Source organism: Cuculus canorus, chromosome Z (assembly GCF_017976375.1).
Source record: "Cuculus canorus isolate bCucCan1 chromosome Z, bCucCan1.pri, whole genome shotgun sequence".
In the NCBI taxonomy this organism is placed as follows: Eukaryota; Metazoa; Chordata; class Aves; order Cuculiformes; family Cuculidae; genus Cuculus; species Cuculus canorus.
This window is the reverse complement of record NC_071441.1, coordinates 77,453,231-77,477,261: the sequence shown is the minus strand read 5'-3', so window position 1 is coordinate 77,477,261 and position 24,031 is coordinate 77,453,231. Positions and strand designations below refer to the sequence as shown.

At 43.4% G+C, this 24,031-nt stretch overlaps 1 protein-coding gene across 4 annotated transcripts in view; it reads right to left on the bottom strand.

Moving 5' to 3' along the window:
* Positions 1-24,031, bottom strand: part of DCC (DCC netrin 1 receptor) — a 177,888-nt gene that overhangs the window by 22,751 nt on the left and 131,106 nt on the right. For 3 of the 4 annotated variants that reach the window (XM_054054932.1, XM_054054935.1, XM_054054933.1), the window contains exons 4-15: positions 23,319-23,469; positions 21,135-21,271; positions 16,027-16,181; positions 13,608-13,728; positions 11,004-11,247; positions 9,495-9,649; positions 8,175-8,323; positions 7,668-7,806; positions 6,531-6,580; positions 4,947-5,088; positions 3,147-3,257; positions 1,849-2,043 (exon numbers count right to left, since the gene is read on the bottom strand). In XM_054054932.1, the coding sequence (XP_053910907.1) occupies positions 1,849-2,043; positions 3,147-3,257; positions 4,947-5,088; positions 6,531-6,580; positions 7,668-7,806; positions 8,175-8,323; positions 9,495-9,649; positions 11,004-11,247; positions 13,608-13,728; positions 16,027-16,181; positions 21,135-21,271; positions 23,319-23,469 (1,749 nt within the window). The remainder of the gene's footprint in view (positions 1-1,848; positions 2,044-3,146; positions 3,258-4,946; positions 5,089-6,530; positions 6,581-7,667; positions 7,807-8,174; positions 8,324-9,494; positions 9,650-11,003; positions 11,248-13,607; positions 13,729-16,026; positions 16,182-21,134; positions 21,272-23,318; positions 23,470-24,031) is intronic. The other variant, XM_054054934.1, reaches the window with a different exon arrangement.

Sequence of the window (24,031 nt, the reverse complement as noted above, 5' to 3'; positions counted from 1 at the left end):
TCAAGTCCTCCAGAACCTTTTAAAGTTCTCCAGAACCTCTTAAAGTTCTTCAGAACCTTCTCTGGAACCTCTTGAAGTTCTCCAGAACCTTCTCAAGTTCTTCAGAACCTCTTTAAGTTCTTCAGAACCTTCTCAAGTTCTCCAGAACCATTAAAAGAAGTCCTCCAGAACCTCTTAAAGTTCTCCAGAACCTCTTAAAGTTCTTCAGAACCTCTTAAAGTTCTCCAGAACCTTCTGAAGTTCTCCAGAACCTTTAAAAGAAGTCCTCCAGAACCTCTTAAAGTTCTCCAGAACCTCTAAAGGTTCTTCAGAACCTCTTAAAGTTCTTCAGAACCTTCTCCAGAACCTCTTAAAGTTCTTCAGAACCTCTTAAAGTCCTCCAAAACCTCTTAAAGTTCTTCAGAACCTTCTCCAGAACCTCTTGAAGTTCTCCAGAACCTTCTCAAGTTCTTCAGAACCTCTCAAAGTTCTTCAGAACCTTCTCCAGAACCTCTTAAAGTTCTTCAGAACCTCTTAAGGTTCTTCAAAACCTTCTCCAAAACCTCTTAAAGTTCTCCAGAACCTTCTCAAGTTCTTCAGAACCTTCTCAAGTTCTCCAGAACCTTCTGAAGTGCTCCAGAAAGTTCTCCAGAACCTCTTAAAGTTCTCCAGAACCTTTAAAAGAAGTCCTCCAGAACCCTTTAAAGTTCTCCAGAACCTCTTAAAGTTCTCCAGAACCTTCTCAAGTTCTCCAGAACCTTTAAATGAAGTCCTCCAGAACCTCTTAAAGTTCTCCAGAACCTCTTAAAGTTCTTCAGAACCTCTTAAAGTTCTCCAGAACCTCTTAAAGTTCTTCAGAACCTTCTCCAGAACCTCTTAAAGTTCTCCAGAACCTTTAAAAGAAGTCCTCCAGAACCCTTTAAAGTTCTCCAGAACCTCTTAAAGTTCTCCAGAACGTCTTAAAGTTCTTCAGAACCTCTTAAAGTTCTTCAGAACCTTCTCCAGAACCTCTTAAAGTTCTCCAGAACCTCTTAAAGTTCTTCAGAACCTCTTAAAGTTCTCCAGAACCTTCTGAAGTTCTCCAGAACCTTTAAAAGAAGTCCTCCAGAACCTCTTAAAGTTCTCCAGAACCTCTTAAAGTTCTTCAGAACCTCTCAAAGTTCTTCAGAACCTTCTCCAGAACCTCTTAAAGTTCTCCAGAACCTTCTCAAGTTCTCCAGAACCTTTAAATGAAGTCCTCCAGAACCTCTTAAAGTTCTTCAGAACCTCTTAAAGTTCTCCAGAACCTCTTAAAGTTCTTCAGAACCTTCTCCAGAACCTCTTAAAGTTCTCCAGAACCTTTAAAAGAAGTCCTCCAGAACCCTTTAAAGTTCTCCAGAACCTCTTAAAGTTCTTCAGAACCTTCTCCAGAACCTCTTAAAGTTCTTCAGAACCTCTTAAAGTTCTTCAGAACCTTCTCCAGAACCTCTTAAAGTTCTCCAGAACCTCTTAAAGTTCTTCAGAACCTCTTAAAGTTCTCCAGAACCTTCTGAAGTTCTCCAGAACCTTTAAAAGAAGTCCTCCAGAACCTCTTAAAGTTCTCCAGAACCTCTCAAAGTTCTTCAGAACCTCTTAAAGTTCTTCAGAACCTTTAAAAGAAGTTCTTCAGAACCTCTTAAAGTTCTTCAGAACCTTCTCCGGAACCTTCTCAAGTTCTCCAGAACCTCTTAACGTTGGGTGGAAGAGGTGGAGAAGATGGAGGAGATGTGGAGGAGATGGAGAAGATGGAGAAGATGGAGGAGATGGAGAAGATGGAGAAGATGGAGAAGATGGAGAAGATGTAGAGAACCTCTTGAGGAACCGCCGCGAAGATCTGGAGGTGGAACTCACCCAACTTCTCGATGGAGTAGAACCTCTGCTTGTGGTCCACGCGGATGGTCTCGGCGTAAGGACTTCCCACGCCGTAACCGATGATGTACCCGCGGACCACCACGGTGGGGTTGAGCGGTGGGGTCCACGTCATGACGATGCTGGTGGACAACGGGCGGACGTGGAGGGAACTCGGCTGGTCGGGGACTTGGGATTCTGGAGGAGGAGGAGAAGACGGAGGAGAAGGTCAAGGGAGGACCGCGAGGAGAAGGAGAGGGACGGGGAAGGGGTCGGAAGGACCTTTGGAGGTCGTGGGATGGGTTTGAAGGACCTTTGGAGGTCGTGGAATGGGTTTGAAGGACCTTTGGAGGTCATGGGATGAGTTTGAAGGACCCTAAAGGTCATGGAATGGTTGAGTTGGAGGACTTTGAAGGTCATGGGATGGGTTTGAAGGACCTTAAAGGTCATGGGATGGGTTGAAAGGACCTTTGAAGGTCATGGGATGGGTTTGAAGGACCTTTGGAGGTCATGGAATGGGTTTGAAGGACGTTTGGAGGTCATGGGATGGGTTTGAAGGACCTTTGGAGGTCATGGGATTGGTTTGAAGGACCTTTGACGGTCATGGGATGGGTTTGAAGGACCTTTGGACGTCATATAATGGGTTTGAAGGACCTTTGGAGGTCATGGGATGGGGTTGAAGGACCTTTGATGGTCATGGAATGGGTTTGAAGGACCTTTGAAGGTCATGGGATGGCTTTGAAGGACCTTTGGAGGTCATCAAATGGGTTTGAAGGACCTCAAAGGTCATGAAATGGTTGAGTTGGAGGACTTTGAAGGTCATGGGGTGGGTTTGAAGGAGCTTTGGAGGTCATGGGATGGGTTTGAAGGACCTTTGAAGGTCACGGAATGGGTTGGAAGGACCTCTGAAGTTCATGGGATGGGTTTGAAGGACCTTTGGAGGTCATGGGATGGGTTTGAGGGACCTTTGAAGGTCATGGGATGGGTTTGAAGGACCTTTGAAGGTCATGGGATGGGTTTGAAGGACCTTAAAGGTCATGAAATGGTTGAGTTGGAGGACTTTGAAGGTCATGGGATGGGTTTGAAGGGCCTTTGAAGGTCATGGGATGGGTTTGAAGGGCCTTTGAAGGTCATGGGATGGGTTTGAAGACTCTTTGGAGGTCATGGGATGGGTTTGAAGGACCTTAAAGGTCATGAAATGGTTGAGTTGGAGGACTTTAAAGGTCATAAAATGATCTCCGTTTGACTTTGGGATCTCCCGAACTTCCAGAAAGGTCCTCAGGAACCTCATTGTCCTTTACCGTCGAGATCGTTCTCCGGCGTTTCGGTGGTGATCCACTCGGAAGAAGGTCCGGTGCCGTTGATGGTCATCGCGGCCACTTGGAAACTGTATTGACTTCCTTTCTCCAGACCTGAAGGAACCGAAAGGAACCCAAGAGTGAGAAGAAACCAAACCTCCAAAAGTTCTCCACAACCTCTTAAAGTTCTCCAGAACATCTTAAAGTTCTTCAGAACCTCTTAAAGGTCTTCAGAACCTTCTCAAGTTCTCCAGAACCTTTAAAAGAAGTTCTTCAGAACCTCTTAAAGTTCTTCAGAACCCTTTAAAGTTCTCCACAACCTCTTAAAGTTCTTCAGAACCTCCTAAAGTTCTCCAGAAAGTTCTCCAGAACCTTCTAAAGTTCTCCAGAACCTTCTGAAGTTCTCCAGAACCTCTTAAAGTTCTTCAGAACCTTCTCCAGAACCTCTTAAAGTTCTCCAGAACCTTCTAAAGTAGTTCTCCAGAACCTATTAAAGTTCTTCAGAACCTCTTAAAGTTCTTCAGAACCTTCAGAAGTTCTCCAGAACCTTTAAAAGAAGTTCTTCAGAACCTCTTAAAGTTCTTCAGAACCTCTCAAAGTTCTTCAGAACCTCTTAAAGTTCTTCAAAACCTTCTCCAAAAGCTCTTAAAGTTCTCCAGAACCTCTTAAAGTTCTTGAGAACCTTCTCCAGAACCTTCTGAAGTTCTCCAGAACCTTCTAAAGAAGTTCTTCAGAACCTCTTAAAGTTCTCCAGAACCTCTTAAAGTTCTTCAGAACCTTTTAAAGTTCTCCAGAACCTCTTAAAGTTCCTCAGAATCTTCTCGAAACCTCTTAAAGTTCTCCAGAACCTTCTCCAGAACCTCTTAAAGTTCTTCAGAACTCTTTAAAGTTCTCCAGAACCTCTTAAAGCTCTTCAGAACCTTCTCCAGAACCTCTCAAAGTTCTCCAGAACCTCTCAAAGTTCTCCAGAACCTTCTAAAGAAGTTCTTCAGAACCTTCTAAAGTTCTCCAGAACCTCTCAAAGTTCTTCAGAACCTCTTAAAGTTCTCCAGAACCTTCTCCAGAACCTCTTAAAGTTCTCCAAAACCTTCTGAAGTTCTCCAGAACCTTCTAAAGAAGTTCTTCCGAACCTCTTAAAGTTCTCCAGAACCGTCTAAAGTTCTTCAGAACCTCTTAAAGTTCTTCAGAACCTTCTCCACAACCTCTTGAAGTTCTTCAGAACCTCTTAAAGTTCTCCAGAACCTCTCAAAGTTCTTCAGAACCTCTCAAAGTTCTCCAGAACCTTCTAAAGAAGTTCTTCAGAACCTCTCAAAGTTCTCCAGAACCTCTCAAAGTTCTCCAGAACCTTCTAAAGAAGTTCTTCAGAACCTTCTGAAGTTCTCCAGAACCTCTCAAAGTTCTCCAGAACCTTCTAAAGAAGTTCTTCAGAACCTTCTGAAGTTCTCCAGAACCTCTCAAAGTTCTTCAGAACCTCTTAAAGTTCTGTAGAACCTTCTCCAAAACCTCTTGAAGTTCTCCAGAACCTCCTAAAGTTCTTCAGAACCTTCTCAAGTTCTCCAGAACCTCTCAAAGTTCTCCAGAACCTTCTAAAGAAGTTCTTCAGAACCTTCTGAAGTTCTCCAGAACCTCTTAAAGTTCTCCAGAACCTCTCAAAGTCCTTCAGAACCTCTTTAAGTTCTTCAGAACCTTCCCCAGAGCCTCTTAAAGTTCTCCAGAACCTTCTGAAGTCCTCCAGAACCTCCAGAAGTCCTCCAGAACCTCCAGAGGTCCTCCAGGCCCTTCAGAGCCGATGGTCCCACTCACCTGTGAATAAGTACCAGAGGTTGTTGGGTTCCAACGTCTCCATTTCTCCTCTCCGTGAGGTTCTGCGATGACGGATTTTATAACCCGTGAGGAACCCATTTTGGGTTCCCGGTGGTGGTGGTAACCACGAGACCTTAATGCTCTGCAGAGAAAGAGAAGAACCCCCAAAAGTCCACGTGAGGACAACATCGTTTTGGGTTCTACCACCAAAAAAAACCACCAAAAACCGAGAAGAAAAAGGACCTCCAAAGATCATCGGTTGAAACCTCAACTTCTCCACCTCTTCATCCCCCAAAAAAGGATGAAATGAAGTGTCCACCACATCTAAAGAGGTTGAGGAGCTCCTCCTGGAGAAGACAAAAGGTCTTCTGCTCCTCAGCCATCATTTTTCCCTTCGTGGTTGGACCTCCTTTGAGGTTTGGAGATGTCCACAACCACCGAGAAGGTTGGAAAGGTGGTGGAAGGAGGTCAGAAGAAGTCACCGAACGCCGGAGAAGCTCCACCTGACCACCAAAAATGAAGTTCTCCACCATCACAACGGTCTTTTTCAAAGGGTAACTTCCACCGCTCGATGGTCGTATGGAGATCCACCACCAGCGATGGTCCTCAAAGGGGTCATAGGAGGACTATCCCTTCTGGTAGGACCTCATGTGGTGGATGAGGACCATCTCTTCAACTTCAGAAGGAGATGGAGTGGGTGGAAATGCTCCAGAGGTGGTCAAGAAGATGAAGTGAAGGTTGAAGGACCTCTTGAAGAAGGCCAAAAGGAAAGAAGGAAGGGCTTTTCCAGCTTTGGAGAAGACTTTGAGGACCTTAAAGGTCACGGGATGGGTTTGAAGGACCTTTGAAGGTCATGAGATGGTTGAATTGGAGGACCTTAAGGGTCATGGGATGGGTTTGAAGGCCCTCTGAAGGTCATGGGATGGGTTTGAAGGACCTTTGAAGGTCATGGGATGGGTTTGAAGGACCTTTGGAGGTCATGGGATGGGTTTGAAGGACCTTTGAAGGTCATGGGATGGGTTTGAAGGCCCTTTGAAGGCCATGGGATGGGTTTGAAGGACCTTTGAAGGTCATGGGATGGGTTTGAAGGACTTTTGAAGGTCATGGGATGGGTTTGAAGGACCTTTGAACGTCATGAGATGGGTTTGAAGGCCCTTTGAAGGTCATGGGATGGGTTTGAAGGCCCTTTGAAGGTCATGGGATGGGTTTGAAGGACCTTAAAGGTCATCAAATGGTTGAGTTGGAGGACTTTGATGGTCATGGGATGGGTTTGAAGGACCTCTGAAGGTCATGGGATGGGTTTGAAGGACCTTTGAAGGTCATGGAATGGGTTTGAAGGACCTTTGAAGGTCATGGAATGGGTTTGAAGGACCTTTGGAGGTCATGGGATGGGTTTGAAGGCCCTTTGAAGCTCATGAGATGGGTTTGAAGGCCCTCAAAGCTCACGAACAGGAGAGAAGATGGAGCGCAGAGGACCTTCTGTGATCGTTGGACCTCAAAGCTCTCCCAAAGAGGACCATCTCGTCCAATCCCACCCCCCCTTCTTCTTCCCATCTGGTCGGGTTCTTCTCAAGGTGGACTTACCCTGGAGTTGACCACCTCCAAAGAGACGTTCTGAGGTGTCGCGCTGGGAACTGCAAGAGAAGAAAAGCAAAGAGACGTTGGAGGGACTCGAAAGGAGAAGATCCGCCCAGCGGTTGTCCTCTTGGACCTTCGAGAGGGTGGAAGGGAATGGGTTGGGAGGACCTTTGAAGGTCATGGGATGGGTTTGAAGGACCTTTGGAGGTCGTGGGATGGGTTTGAAGGACCTCTGAAGGTCATGGGATGGGTTTGAAGGCCCTTTGAAGGTCATTGGATGGGTTTGAAGGACCTCTGAAGGTCATGGAATGGGTTTGAAGGACCTCTGAAGGTCATGGGATGGGTTTGAAGGACCTCTGAAGGTCATGGAATGGGTTTGAAGGACCTTTGAAGGTCATTGGGATGGGTTTGAAGGACCTCTGAAGGTCATGGGATGGATTTAAAGGACCTTTGAAGGTCATGGAATGGGTTGGAAGGACCTCTGAAGGTCATGGGATGGGTTTGAAGGACCTTTGAAGGTCATGGGATGGGTTTGAAGGACCTTTGGAGGTCATGGGATGGGTTTGAAGGACGTCTGAAGGTCATGGAATGGGTTTGGAGGACCTTTGAAGGTCATGGAATGGGTTTGGAGGACCTTTGAAGGTCATGGGATGGGTTTGAAGGACCTTTGGAGGTCATGGGATGGGTTTGAAGGACGTCTGAAGGTCATGGAATGGGTTTGGAGGACCTTTGAAGGTCATGGAATGGGTTTGGAGGACCTTTGAAGGTCATGGGATGGGTTTGAAGGACCTTAAAGGTCATGAAATGGTTGAGTTGGAGGACTTTGAAGGTCATAGGATGGGTTTGAAGGCCCTTTGAAGGTCATGGGATGGGTTTGTAGGACCTTTGGAGGTCATGAGATGGGTTTGAAGGACCTTTGAAGGTCGTGGGATGGGTTTGAAGGACCTTTGGAGGTCATAAAATGGGTTTGAAGGACCTTTGAAGGTCATGGGATGGGTTTGAAGGCCCTTTGAAGGTCATGAGATGGGTTGGAAGGTCCTTTGAAGGTCATGGGATGGGTTTGAAGGACCTTTGAAGGTCATTGAATGGGTTTGAAGGACCATTTTGGACCTCAAAGCATCTCTTGAAGGTTTCTCTCCTCACCGTCGGATAAAGTGGTGACGGTGACATCTTCTGAGGAGACCCCAGGACCGTAGCGGTTGTAGGCGATGGACCTCAAGGTGTACTCGGTGAACTTCTTCAGCCCTTCCAAGCGATAGGAGAAGCCGTCCACCTCCACGGTCTACGAGGAGAAGACACCACAAAGTCACCACTTCTCCTCCCATCGCTTTGTGCTCCTCCAAACTTTCATTCCTCCACCAAAAAGACCTCCAAACACTCCACGAAGCGGTGGTGAAACCATCTCTGGAGGTCCTGAAGACCTTTTGGAGCTCCTGAGGTGACATCAACCGCGATAGAAAGGTGGGACCTTCTCTTGAAGGTCCTTTAGATGTCCTTCAAGACGGTGGAGAAGCTTAAGACCATGTCCACCTCTCTGTTTCTCCTCAATCTTGATGGGACTCCATAACTCGTGGTGGATTAACATCTCGTTGAGCTTCTCCAAAGCTATGGGAGATACCTTCAACCATCATCTGGTTGACCTTGACTCACCTCTTCTCTTCCGGTGGTGGTTTCCATCCAGAAGATCCGATAACCTTCGATGGGTGAATGGAGGGAAGAAGGTGGATCCCAAGAAACCAAAAGAGACGTCGGAGTGGTGGAAACCACTCGGAAGTTCTCCACAGGTCCCGGAACTTGAACTGAAGAAGAGATGAAAGAACGATGAGGTTCTACCATGAAGAAGACATCTCGTTTCGAGGACTTTGAGGACTTTCCGACCTCGAAAGTCCAACTTAGGTGGAAGAAGATGACTTAGGTGGACCTCAAAAGCCATTGAGGTCCATGTGGGACATCTCCAGGTGGACCTTTTGGCTTCTATGTGGTCTTGGAGACCTCCAGAGATGATGGAGTGACACCAAAAGGAACCTTAAAGCTCATCCAGATCCAAGTGGGACATCTCCAGGTGGACCATTTTGGTCTTGGAGACCTCCAGAGATGATGGAATGACTCCAAAAGGGACCTCAAAAGCCATTGAGGTCCAAGTGGGACATCTCCAGGTGGACCATTTGGGTCTTGGAGACCTCCAGAGATGATGGAATGACTCCATATGGACCTCAAAGCTCATTCAGATCCAAGTGGGACATCTCCAGGTGGACCATTATGGTCTTGGAGACCTCCAGAGATGATGGAATGACTCCATATGGACCTCAAAGCTCATTCAGATCCAAGTGGGACATCTCCAGGTGGACCATTATGGTCTTGGAGACCTCCAGAGATGATGGAATGACTCCAAAAAGGACCTCAAAAGCCATTGAGGTCCAAGTGGGACATCTCCAGGTGGACCTTTTGGCTTCTATGTGGTCTTGGAGACCTCCAGAGATGATGGAATGACTCCAAAAGGACCTCAAAGGCCATTGAGGTCCAAGTGGGACATCTCCAGGAGGACCTTTTGGCTTCAATGTGGTCTTGGAGACCTCCATAGATGATGGAATGACTCCAAAAGGACCTCAAAAGCCATTGAGGTCCAAGTGGGACATCTCCAGGTGGACCGTTATGGTCTTGGAGACCTCCAGAGATGATGGAATGACTCCATATGGACCTCAAAGCTCATTCAGATCCAAGTGGGACATCTCCAGGTGGACCATTTGGGTCTTGAAGACCTCCAAAACTCATGGAATGCCCTTTTGGTGGTCCCCAAAGTGACGTCCACACTCTTCTACTCCACCCGAGGAGATGTTTTCACCTCCAACTGAACCTTTATCTTCTCTGAGGACCTCCAGAAGCTTCAACCGAATGGAGGAGAAGAAGCTCTGAGGTGTCCTTGAGGTCCACCACCCACTCTACGTCCCCCCCCCCACCCCAGGTCCTCACGTTCGGGTTGAGTGACCACTTTGATGGGTTGAGAGGTCTCTCCTGGACCCCATTCGTTGAAGGCCACCACGCGGAAGGTGTAGGTCTCCTCAGGTTTGAGGTTGCCCACCGTCACCTGAAGTGGTCCACTTTGAGAGGTGTTGAGGGCGCGTTCCCTGCAAGAAACCACAAAGGACATCTGGAAAGGGCCAAGAGGTCTTCGAGGTGGACCTTGGAAGGGTTGGAAGGACCTTAAAGGTCATGGGATGGGTTGGAAGGACCTTAAAGATGATGGAATGGGTGAGTTGGAGGACCTTGAAGGTCATGGAATGGGTCGGAAGGACCTTAAAGGTCATGGAATGGGTCAGAAGGACCATGAAGGTCATGGGATGGTTGGATTGGAGGACCTTGAAGGTCATGGGATGGGTCAGAAGGACCTTAAAGGTCATGGAATGGTTGGATTGGAGGACCTTGAAGATCATGAGATGGGTTGGAAGGACCTTGAAGGTCATGGAATGGTTGGGTTGGAGGACCTTGAAGGTCATACAATGGGTTGGAGGACTTTAAAGGTCATGGAATGGGACCTTTGAAGGTCATGAGATGGTTGGAAGGACCTTAAAGGTCATGAAATGGGTCAGAAGGACCTCAAAGGTGATGGAATGATGGACTGGAATGGGTTGGAAGGACCTTAAAGGTCATGGAATGGTTGGATTGGAGGACCTTGAAGGTCATGGGATGGGTTGGAGGACCTTGAAGGTCATGGAATGGGACCTTTGAAGGTCATGAGATGGTTGGAAGGACCTTAAAGGTCATGAAATGGGTCAGAAGGACCATGAAGGTCATGGAATGGTTGGATTGGAGGACCTTGAAGGTCATGGGATGGGTGAGTTGGAGGTCCTTGAAGGTCATGGGATGGATTGAAGGAACTCAAAGATGATGGAATTGTTGGGTTGGAGGACCTTGAAGGTCATGGGATGGGTTTGAAGGACCTTAAAGGTCATGGGATGGGTCCTTTGAAGGTCATGGGATGGTTGGAAGGACCTTTGAAGGTCATGGAATGGGTTGGAAGGACCTTAAAGGTCATGAAATGGGTGAGTTGGAGGGCCTTGAAGGTCCTGCAATGGGTCCGAAGGACCTTGAAGATGCTGCAACATCTCCTAGAGCTTTCCAAGCCGGAGCAGGAAGGTTCTAGAAGGTCTCCTTGATGGAAAGATGACTCTCCAAGTGGTCCATTTGTCTCTTTAGAAGCTCCGGATATTGTCCGGAAGCTCCTAAAAAGCTCCGAATGGTTCTGGTGGGACCTCAAAGCTCCTCCAGATGGAGATGGGACCTCTGCCATTGCTTCCAAGAACACTTTGAAGACCTCCAAAGCTTCAGAAGATCTTCTGAAAGGTCCCCACCACCACTTTCTCTTTGGCTTTGAAGCCATTCGTTATCGTTTTAAAGGCTTTGGAGAAGGACCTTCTGGAGGAACGTGGAGGTGGACATCTTCATGAAGAAGAGGTCCAAAAAGGAGGTTGAGCTACGTACCGGTTGATGCCATCTTTGGAGAAGAAGACGGTGTAGGTTTGGATGTGGCCGTGGACCTCAAGCGGTGGTCGCCAGGAAAGACGGACAAAGCGACTGGAGACCAAAACGGGGACAACATCTCGAGGAGGTGAGGGGAGGACACCAGGGCTTGGGACAACTGGAGGGGAAGGAGAGGACACGATCAGAGAAGGTGGTGGTCTGAAAGGTCCAAAAGGAGGAGGAGATAAGGTGGTGGTGGTGGCATCTAAGGGGACGTTTGGAGGTGGGAGAGGAGAAGAAGGAAGAAGAGGACAAAGAGGGTGAAGGAGAGAGAGAGAGAAAAGAGGTGAGAAAGGAGAAGGTGGAAGAGGTGGAACTCAAAGGGCAGCTTGAGGTGGTCCTCAAAGGTCGTTTGGAGTGAAGGTCAACCACAACGTTCAACTCATGGACCTCAGAGGTCATTTGGAGTGAAGGTCAACCCCAAAGTTCAATGGTCCTCAGAGGTCATTTGGAGTGAAGGTCAACCCCAAAGTTCAATGGACCTCAAACATCATTTGGAGTGAAGGTCAACCCCAAAGTTGACCTCAGAGGTCATTTGGAGTGAAGGTCAACCCCAAAGTTCAATGGACCTCAGAGGTCATTTGGAGTGAAGGTCAACCCCAAAGTTTGGTCCTCAGAGGTCATTTGGAGTGAAGGTCAACCCCAAAATGGTCCTCAAAGGGCATTTGGAGTGAAGGTCAACCCCAAAGTTGACCTCAGAGGTCATTTGGAGTGAAGGTCAACCCCAAAGTGAAATGGACCTCAGAGGTCATTTGGAGTGAAGGTCAACCCCAAAGTTGACCTCAGAGGTCATTTGGAGTGAAGGTCAACCCCAAAGTTCAATGGTCCTCAGAGGTCATTTGGAGTGAAGGTCAACCCTGAAATTTAAAGGTCCTCAAAGGTCATTTGGAGTGAAGGTCAACCCCAAAGTTGACCTCAGAGGTCATTTGGAGTGAAGGTCAACCCCAAAGTGAAATGGACCTCAAAGGTCATTTGGAGTGAAGGTCAACCCCAAAGTGAAATGGACCTCAAAGGTCATTTGGAGTGAAGGTCAACCCCAAAGTTAAAGACCTCAGAGGTCATTTGGAGTGAAGGTCAACCCCAAAGTTCAATGGACCTCAAAGGTCATTTGGAGTGAAGGTCAACCCCAAAGTTCAATGGACCTCAAAGGTCATTTGGAGTGAAGGTCAACCCCAAAGTTAAAGACCTCAGAGGTCATTTGGAGTGAAGGTCAACCCCAAAGTTCAATGGACCTCAAAGGTCATTTGGAGTGAAGGTCAACCCCAAAGTTCAATGGTCCTCAGAGGTCATTTGGAGTGAAGGTCAACCCCAAAGTTAAATGGTCCTCAAAGGTCATTTGGAGTGAAGGTCAACCCCAAAGTGGACCTCAGAGGTCATTTGGAGTGAAGGTCAACCCCAAAGTTTGGTCCTCAGAGGTCATTTGGAGTGAAGGTCAACCCCAAAGTTTGGTCCTCAGAGGTCATTTGGAGTGAAGGTCAACCCCAAAGTTCAATGGTCCTCAAAGGTCATTTGGAGTGAAGGTCAACCCCAAAGTTCAACGGTCCTCAAACGTCATTTGGAGTGAAGGTCAACCCCAAAGTGGACCTCAGAGGTCCTTTGGAGTGAAGGTCAACCCCAAAGTGGACCTCAGAGGTCCTTTGGAGTGAAGGTCAACCCCAAAGTTGACCTCAGAGGTCATTTGGAGTGAAGGTCAACCCCAAAGTGAAATGGTCCTCAGAGGTCATTTGGAGTGAAGGTCAACCCCAAAGTTCAATGGTCCTCAGAGGTCATTTGGAGTGAAGGTCAACCCCAAAGTGAAATGGACCTCAGAGGTCATTTGGAGTGAAGGTCAACCCCAAAGTTTGGTCCTCAGAGGTCATTTGGAGTGAAGGTCAACCCCAAAGTTAAATGGACCTCAGAGGTCATTTGGAGTGAAGGTCAACCCCAAAGTTCAATGGTCCTCAGAGGTCATTTGGAGTGAAGGTCAACCCCAAAGTTGACCTCAGAGGTCATTTGGAGTGAAGGTCAACCCCAAAGTTCAATGGTCCTCAAAGGTCATTTGGAGTGAAGGTCAACCCCAAAGTTCAATGGTCCTCAGAGGTCATTTGGAGTGAAGGTCAACCCCAAAGTTCAATGGACCTCAGAGGTCATTTGGAGTGAAGGTCAACCCCAAAGTTCAATGGTCCTCAGAGGTCATTTGGAGTGAAGGTCAACCCCAAAGTTCAATGGACCTCAAAGGTCATTTGGAGTGAAGGTCAACCCCAAAGTTAAAGACCTCAGAGGTCATTTGGAGTGAAGGTCAACCCCAAAGTTTAATGGTCCTCAGAGGTCATTTGGAGTGAAGGTCAACCCCAAAGTTCAATGGTCCTCAAAGGTCATTTGGAGTGAAGGTCAACCCCAAAGTGGACCTCAGAGGTCATTTGGAGTGAAGGTCAACCCCAAAGTGGACCTCAGAGGTCCTTTGGAGTGAAGGTCAACCCCAAAGTGGACCTCAGAGGTCCTTTGGAGTGAAGGTCAACCCCAAAGTTGACCTCAGAGGTCCTTTGGAGTGAAGGTCCTCCACTCTTTCCGTCGTTTCCCTCTTACCGGGTTGGGGGACGATGAGCTGCGCGCTGGCCTGAGCGTTTCCCGCTTCGTTTTCCGCTACGCACTGATAAAACCCTTCGTCCGACTTCACCACTCCCAAAATCCGTAAGTTACCGCCGCCCTGGAGAGACAACGGAAGCGGAAAAAAAGAAGGAATGGCAAAGAATTCAGTAGAAGAACACCATGGAAAAAGAACGTTGATTCCAAAACTCCCTTCCGGAAGAGCTTTTCCCTCGGAAATAATCATCTATTGTGGATGTATTCTCAGCTCCGACTCCGACAAAAAAGCTTCTCCGTAGAGAGCTGTGGTTCCCATCAGGAATCTCTGAAGGCTTTTGTGGTCTTGGAGTGATGTTCGGTGGTCCACAATGGAGTTCCCTTCGCTGCAGAGTCCCTCAAACGCTCTTCCCAAGACTTAAACTCCAAATTTCCTATGGAAGCTGTGGTTGATCCATCCCTGGAAGGGTTCCAGGACCACATCGGATGAGGTTTGGAGCTCCCGATCCAGCGGGAGATATCCCTAAGGTGGATCTTGATGGGCTTTGAGGAACTCTACGGAATGAAGAGCTGGAAGGGAGCGGTGGATTTTGTCCTTTCAACTCTGCGTCTTTTTGCCCGTTCTGAAGGGCGAAACCTCCGGAGATCCTCACGGAAAAGGGTCCTTTTGGGACACGGTTGAGTCGATTTTGCTGATTGGTGGAATGGGGATCTTGGAGAGCGTTTCCAAGCTCGGTCATTCCCTGATTGGAATGATCCTCACCGTGTTTACCCCTCTGTGTCCAAGTCCCATCATTTCGTGGAGAAGAGATCTACCGTACGCGGTCACAGAGCAGCGGTCAGCGAGGGGAGGCGTTAACGTTTCTTAACGATATTATTAACGTTCCTTCTTCTCTTCCTCCTTCTCTTTCTCCTTCTCTTTCTCCTCCTCTTTCTCCTCCTCCTCTTTCTCCTCCTTCTCTTCCTTCTCCTCCTCTTTCTCCTTCTCTTTCTCCTCCTACTCTTCCCCATTCTCTTTCTCCTCCTCCTCTTTCTCCTCCTCCTCTTTCTCCTCCTCCTCTTTCTCCTCCTCCTCTTTCTCCTCCTCTTTCTCCTCCTCTTTCTCCTTCTCCTCTTTCTCCTTCTTCTCTTTCTCCTCCTCCTCTTTCTTCTCCTTCTCTTTCTCCTTCTCCTCTTTCTCCTCCTCATCCCCTTTCTCCTCCTCCTCCTCTTTCTCCTCCTCTTTCTCCTCCTCCTTCTCTTTCTCCTTTTTCTCTTTCTTCTTCTATTTCTCCTCCTTTCTCCTCCTCCTCTTTCTCCTCCTCCTCCTTTCTTCTCCTCCTCTTTCTCCTCCTCCTCTTTCTCCTCCTCCTCTTTCTCCTTCTCTTTCTCCTCCTCCTCTTCCTTCTCCTTCTCTTTCTCCTTCTTCTTTCTCCTCCTCTTTCTCCTTCTCTTTCTCGTCCTCCTCTTTCTCCTCCTCCTCTTTCTCCTCCTCCTCTTTCTCCTCCTCCTCTTTCTCCTTCTCTTTCTCCTCCTCCTCTTCCTTCTCCTTCTCTTTCTCCTTCTTCTTTCTCCTCCTCTTTCTCCTTCTCTTTCTCGTCCTCCTCTTTCTCGTCCTCCTCTTTCTCCTCCTCCTCTTTCTTCTCCTTCTCTTTGTCCTTCTTTCTCTTTCTCCCCCTTCTCTTTCTCCTCCTTCTCCTTCTCCTCTTTCTCCTCCTCCTCTTTCTCCTCCTCCTTCTCTTTCTCCTTTTTCTCCTTCTATTTCTCCTCTTTCTTCTCCTCCTCTTTCTCCTCCTCCTCCTTTCTTCTCCTCCTCTTTCTCCTCCTCCTCCTTTCTTCTCCTCCTCTTTCTCCTCCTCCTCTTTCTCCTCCTCCTCCTTTCTTCTCCTCCTCTTTCTTCTCCTCCTCTTTCTCCTTCTTCTCTTTCTCCTCCTCCTCTTCCTTCTCCTTCTCTTTCTCATTCTTCTTTCTCCTCCTCTTTCTCCTCCTTCTCTTTGTCCTTCTTTCTCTTTCTCCCCCTTCTCTTTCTCCTCCTTCTCCTTCTCCTCTTTCTCCTCCTCTTTCTCCTCCTCCTTCTTTCTCCTTTTTCTCCTTCTATTTCTCCTCCTCTTTCTCCTCCTTCTCTTCCTTCTCCTTCTCCTCCTTCTCCTTCTCCTTCTCCTTCTCCTTCTCCTCCTTCTCCTCCTTTCTTCTCCTCCTCTTTCTCCTCCTCCTCTTTCTCCTTCTCCTCTTTCTCCTCCTCATCCCCTTTCTCCTCCAACTCCTCTTTCTCCTCCTCCTCTTTCTTCTCCTCCTCTTTCTTCTCCTTCTCTTTCTCCTCCTCCTCTTTCTCCTCCACCTCCTCTTTCTCCTCCTCCTCCTCCTCCTCCTCCTCCTCCTCCCCTCCCATCACCACAACCCCCTCCATCCCAACCCCCCCCCCCCAAACCCCCCCAATAATTACCACGATCTGAAAATAATCGCTGGGAATCACCACTTCTCCGTTCTTGATCCACTCCACCGTCGGCACCGGTTTCCCGGATACCGAACATTCCAACTCGATATCCGTCCTCTCGTAGGCGTAAAGGTTTGAAGGGCGGATTAAAAACCACGGTGGGACTGCAAGAAAAGAAAAGGGAAGGATTTAACCCTTTCTTTTTGGTTTGATACAGAGAATTCCGTCGAATTCCACGGAGCGCTAAGAAAACCCCATTCGTTTCCATGGATCCGATGAAAAGAGAATGAGGACCTCCGGATACGGTGGAAATGGGTGGAAATGGAGTGGTTGGGAGTGGTGAGAGAGGAGATCCTGGGGAGAAATGTTCTCCTGGGAGGATGGAGAGGGCCCGGAATGGGGTGTCCGGAACAGCGCTCCATCCCGGAGGGGTTCCAGGCTGGGTTGGATGGGGCTCGGAGCCCCTGATCCGGTGGGAGGGGTCAAGGGTGGGACGGGGTGGGCTTTGAGATCTCTTCCAACCCAAACTATTCCGTGATTCTGAGAGTCTATAATTCCATCATATTCTGACTCTAGGATTTTCTGCCTCTATAATCATGGGATTCCATGAGTTTAGGATTCCAGGATTCCACAATTTTATGATTCCATGGTTTTATGATTCTATGAATTTACGATTCGATGATTTTACGATTCTATAATTCTATGATTCGATGATTTTATGATTCTGATTCTATAATTCTATAATTCTATAATTCCAAGATTCTATGATTTTACGATTCTGTGATTTTATGAGTCTATAATTATATGATTCTCTGATTCAGTGATTTTATAATTCTATGATTCTATAATTCTACAATTCTACGATTTTATCATTCTTTGATTCTATGATTCCATAATTTTATGATTCGGTGCTTTTACGATTCTATAATTCTATGATTCTATGATTCTATAATTCTGATTCCATGATATTATGAGTCTATAATTCTATGATTTTATGATTTTACGATTCTATGATTATATAATTCTACGATTCCATGAGTTTATGTTTCTATGATTCCACAATATTAAGATTCTATAATTCTATACTACTATGATTCTACGATTTTACGAGTCTATAATTCTATGATTCCATAATTCTATGATTCTATAATTCTACAATTCTCTGATTTTATGATTCTATGATTCTACGATTGTATAATTCTGTAATTCTATAATTCTATGGTTTTATGATTCTGTAATTCTATGATTCAATGATTTTATAATTCTATGATTCTATAATTCTACAATTCTATGATTTTATGATTCTATAATTATATGATTCTGTGATTCCATGATTTTATGATTTCATTATTCTATGATTCTATGATTCCATGATCTTATGGTTCTATGACTCTGTGATTCTATAATTCTATAATTATATGATTTTATGATTCTACAATTTTACGATTCTATGATTTTATGATTCTACGATTGTATAATTCTAATTCTACCATTCTATGATTCCATGATTTTACCATTCTATGAGTTTATGTTTCTATGATTCCATGATATTATAATCCTATACTTCTATAATACTATGATTATATGATGTTATGATTCTATGATTTTATGAGTCTATAATTCTCTGATTTTATGATTCTATGATTCTATGATTGTATAATTCTATAATTCTATGGTTCTATGATTCTATGACTCTACGATTCTGTGATTCCATGATTTTATAATTCTATGATTCTACGATTTTACGATTCTATGATTCTATAATTCTATGATTTTATGAATCTATGACTCTGTGATTCCATGATTTTACGATTCTATGATTTTATGATTCTGTAATTCTATGATTCTACAATTTTATGATTCTATGATTCTACGATTCCATGATTTTATGATTCTATGATTTTATGATTCTATGATTTTATAATTCTAAGATTCTATAATTCTGACTCTATGATTCCACGATTTTACGATTCTATGATTTTACCATTCTATGAGTTTATGTTTCTATGATTTCATGATATTATGATTCTATAATTCTATGATACTATGATTCTATGATTCTATAATTCTACAATTCTACGATTCTACGATTTTGTAATTCCATGATTCTAGGATTTGATGATATGGGAATTCCATGATTCCATGATATTATGGTTCTATAATTCTATGATTCTATGATTTTATGATTCTATAATTCTGCGATTCTACGATTTTATGATTTTATGAGTATATAATTCTATGATTTTATGATTTTATGATATGGGAATTCTATGATTTTATAATTCTATAATTCTACGATTCCGTGATATTATGATTCTATGATTCTACGATTGTATAATTCTGTAATTCTATAATTCTATGGTTTTACGATTCTATGATGCCATGATTTTATAATTCTACGATTCCATGATTTTATAATTCTACGATTCCATGATTTTATGATTCTACGATTTTGTGATTCCATGATTTTATGAGTCTATAAGTCTATGATTCTATGATTCTATAATTCTATGATTCTATAATTCTAAATTTCTATGATTTTATGACTCCATGATTCTATAATTCTATGATTTTATGATTCTATGATTCTACAGTTCTACGATTCTGTGATTTTATGATTCTATCAGTCTATGATTTTATGATATGGGAATGCTATGATTTTATAATTCTATGATTCCATGATATTATGATTCTATAATACTATGATTCTATGATTCTATGATTCTACGATTCTATGATTCTATGAGTCTATGATTTTATGATATGGGAATTCTATGATTCTATGACTCTATAATCATGTGATTCTATGATTTTATGATTCTACGATTCTATGATTCTATAATTCTGTGATCCTTTGATTCTATAATTCTGCAATTCTCTGATTTTATGATTCTATGATTCTACGATTGTATAATTCTGTAATTCTATGATTCTATGATTCTATAATTCTACAATTCCATGATTTTATCATTCTATGATTCTACGGTTTTATGATTCTATGATTTTATGATTCTATAATTCTGCGAGTCTATGATTTTATGAGTCTATAATTCTATGATTTTATGATATGGGAATTATATGATTTTATAATTCTATAATTCTATGATTCCATGATATTATGAGTCTATAATTCTATGATTCTCTGATTTTATGATTCTATGATTCTACAATTCTGTAATTCTATAATTCTATGGTTTTATGATTCTGTGACTCTATGATTCTATAATTCTACGATTCTATGATTTTGTAATTCTATGATTCTATGATTCTATAACCATGTGATTCTATGATTTTATGATTCTGATTCTATAATTTTATGATTCAACGATTCTATGATTCTATAATTCTATAACTCTATGATTTTATGATTTTACGATTCTATGATTATATAATTCTATGATTCTATGAGTTTATGATTATATGATTTTATGATTCTATGATTCTATAATTCTACGATTCCATGATATTATGGTTCTATAATTCTATGATTCTATAATTCTATGATTCCACAATTTTATGATTCTATGATTTTATGATTCTGTAATTATATGATTTTATGGTTCTGTGATTCTACGATTCTATGATTTTACAATTCTATGATTCCATGATATTATGATTATATAATTCTATAATACTATGATTATATGATTATATGATTATACAATTCTATAATTCTATGATTTTATGATATGGGAATTCTATGATTTTATGATTTCATGATTCTATAATTCTATGATTCCATGATATTATGGTTCTATAATTCTATGATTCCACAATTTTATGATTCTATGATTTTAGGATTCTATAATTCTACAATTTTATGATTCTATGATTCTATAATTCTATGATTCTATAATTCTATGATTCTATAATTCTATGATTTTACGATTCTATTATTTTATGATTTTGTGATCCTATGATTCTATAATTCTACAATTCTATGATTTTATGAGTCTATAATTCCATGGTTTTATGATTCTATGATTCTACGATTCTATAATTCCACGATTTTATGATTCTATAATTCTATAATTCTATAATTCTATGATTTTATAATTCTATAATTCTACAATTTTACCATTCTACAATCCTCAAATTCCACGATTCTATGATTCTATGAATCTATAATTCCATGATTTTATGCTATGGGAATCCTACAATTCCACAATTCCATACTTTTTGCTCTTAACCCCCTCCGAAGCCATTTCCAACCCTGTGATTCCGCGATTCTCCGTCGCAATCCATCGCCGCGAAGAACTCCCACTGCGATTAATTCCTCCCTCTCAAGAAACAATTAAATCCCTGGATCCGAACCCAACGTATTTCCGCACGGAAAACAACGCACAGCGCCCAAAAACCCCTTTGCCTTTTCCAAACCCTTTTCCTTATCAGGAAAACCATTCCGTAATTAAGGAAATTCCGTTCATTCCGGTTTAAATCCAGAAGGAAGAAGAAAAGCAGCGCTTAGAAACGCCTTTGGGATTCCCCCATTCCGTATTTCCACGGGGGAAATGTATTCCCATCATTCCCTCTTTCCATCATTCCCTCTGAGCATCGCTGCCGAGCAAAAAATTCCATGGATTTTGGGGAATTTAGGGAGAATATCCATTGAGTTTTCTTCTTTCAGCGCATTGACTATCGGAGAAACAACCGGAAAGCGGGAATACAGCTCCAATCCTGATTTTCCTGCCACGGTCCACTAAGGGGATATCCGTTATAACGCTAAAAACTATGGATTCAGGAAGGATAAACCAAGGGAAAAGGTCATAACATCAATGAACCTCCGGTCCGGAACACATTTGGCCACGAGAGAATGACCTTCGGAGGGAGAAATTCCATGAAATGATGGGAAGACCTTAAACGCATGGATTTTTCTTCTCTTAATGTATCAACGAATCAAGAAACAGCCGGAAAAAAAGATGGAAAAGCGGCTCCAATCCTGATTTTCGGGACTAAAGGGACACCCATTGTGACGCTAAAACGATGGAAGAGAGAAACGGAGCAGAAGGACCACAGTGGAGAAGATCCTCAAAGTTTTGGATTCCGGAGGTGTGAAACGAAGCGGCGAAAGGGTTTGGCATTCCCAAAAGTTCTGGGAAAATGGGAATTGGACTCACCCATCACCGTCAGCTCGGCTGAGCCGCTGCTGTTCTCGCTTTTGGAGGTGACCGCGCAGGTGTAGGTCCCGGAGTCATCGGAGGTCACGTTGGAGATGAGGAGGTTACTTCCGGCCAATAAGGAATATTTTCCCGACCTGAAATATGGATAAAAACCCCATCGGAAAAGCGTTAAATCTTTCCTGATATCCGATCTGAACTTGTCCTGATGCAGCTTATGGCATTCCCAATCCAATCATCTCTTATTTGGGAGAAGAACTCAACACTCCCTTCTCTTTGAACCTCCGTTCCGGCACTTCCGGACACGGATAAGATCTCCCTTCAACCTTTTTCCGGGTTAAGCCATTCCCTCATCCGCTTCCCACAATATCCAATCCCTTTCCCACCTCCGTTCCCTTCTTTGGACGCTCTCCGCATCGATATCCATAGATATCTTCCATAGTTATCGATATCCATGGATATCTTCCATGGATATCATCTATATCCATAGATATCTTCCATAGTTATCGATATCCATGGATATCTTCCATGGATATCATCTATATCCATAGATATCTCCCATAGTTATCGATATCCATGGATATCTTCCATAGATATCATCGATATCCATAGATATCTTCCATAGATATCGATATCCATGGATATCTCCCATAGATATCATCTATATCCATAGATATCTTCCATGGATATCATCTATATCCATAGATATCTTCCATAGTTATCGATATCCATGGATATCTTCCATAGATATCATCAATATCCATAGATATCTCCCATAGATATCGTTATCCATGGATATCTTCCATAGATATCATCGATATCCATAGATATCTTCCATAGATATCATTGATATCCATGGATATCTTCCATAGATATCGATATCCATGGATATCTTCCATAGATATCATCGATATCCATAATAACTTCCATAGATATCATCGATATCCATAGATATCTTCCATAGATATCATCGATATCCATGGATATCTTCCATAGATATCGATATCCATGGATATCTTCCATAGATATCATCTATATCCATAGATATCTTCCATAGATATCGATATCCATGGATATCTTCCATAGATATCATTGATATCCATGGATATCTTCCATAGATATCATCGATATCCATAGATATCTTCCATAGATATCATCTATATCCATGGATATCTTCCATGGATATCATCGATATCCATAGATATCTTCCATAGATATCGATATCCATAGATATCTTCCATAGATATCGATATCCATGGATATCTTCCATAGATATCGATATCCATGGATATCTTCCATGGATATCATCGATATCCATAGATATCTCCATAGATATCATTTATATCCATAGATATCATCTATATCCATGGATATCTCCCATAGATATCATCGATATCCATAGATATCTCCCATAGATATCGATATCCATGGATATCTTCCATAGATATCATCAATATCCATAGATATCTCCCATAGATATCGTTATCCATGGATATCTTCCATGGATATCATCGATATCCATAGATATCTTCCATAGATATCGATATCCATGGATATCTTCCATAGATATCATTGATATCCATAGATATCTCCCATAGATATCGATATCCATGGATATCTTCCATAGATATCATCGATATCCATAGATATCTCCCATAGATATCAATATCCATGGATATCTTCCATAGATATCATCGATATCCATGGATATCTTCCATAGATATCATCAATATCCATAGATATCTTCCATAGATATCGATATCCATGGATATCTTCCATAGATATCGATATCCATGGATATCTTCCATAGATATCATTGATATCCATGGATATCTTCCATAGATATCATCGATATCCATAGATATCTCCCATAGATATCAATATCCATGGATATCTTCCATAGATATCATCGATATCCATGGATATCTTCCATAGATATCATCAATATCCATAGATATCTTCCATAGATATCGATATCCATAGATATCTTCCATAGATATCATCGATATCCACGGATATCTTCCATGGATATCATCGATATCCATGGATATCTTCCATGGATATCATCAATATCCATAGATATCTTCCAGAGATATCTTAATCCAGAGAAAAATCTCACTTTCCGAGTGCTCCCGAATGAATTTCAAGGAATTATTCAGTGTTTTCCGTGGATTTTTTTATTACCTGATGGGAAGAACTTCATCTCCTCGGAGCCACGTGAAGGTGGGAGAAGGAGATCCGGAAACGCAACATTCCAGAACGGCATCCGTCCCTTCCATGGCCACCACGTTCGATGGGCGCCGCAGGAAAAACTGTTGCCTCTGGAATCCTGGATCTGGAAAAGGAAGAAAGACACGGAGATGAGAAGCAGAAGAGAGCTGGATCAGCCCATGGATCCATGTCCGGATCCTTCCGGAGAGCCTCAGCCCATGGATCCATGTGCGGATCCTTCCGGAGAGCCTCAGCCCATGGATCCATGTGCGGATCCTTCCGGAGAGCCTCAGCCCATGGATCCATGTGCGGATCCTTCCGGAGAGCCTCAGCCCATGGATCCATGTGCGGATCCTTCCGGAGAGCCTCAGCCCATGGATCCATGAAAAGGACCTCTTCAAAGGACCTCTTCAAAGGACCTCTTCAAAGGACCACTTCAAAGGACCTCTTCAAAGGACCTCTTAAAAGGACCTCTTGAAAGGACCTCTTCAAAGGACCTCTTCAAAGTACCTCTTCAAAGGACCTCTTCAAAGGACCTCTGAAAAGAACCTCTTGAAAGGACCTCCTAAAGGACCTCTTCAAAGGACCTCTTAAAGGACCTCTTAAAAGGACCTCTTCAAAGGACCTCTTCAAAGGACCTCTTCGAAGGACCTCTGAAAAGGACCTCTTCAAAGGACCTCTGAAAA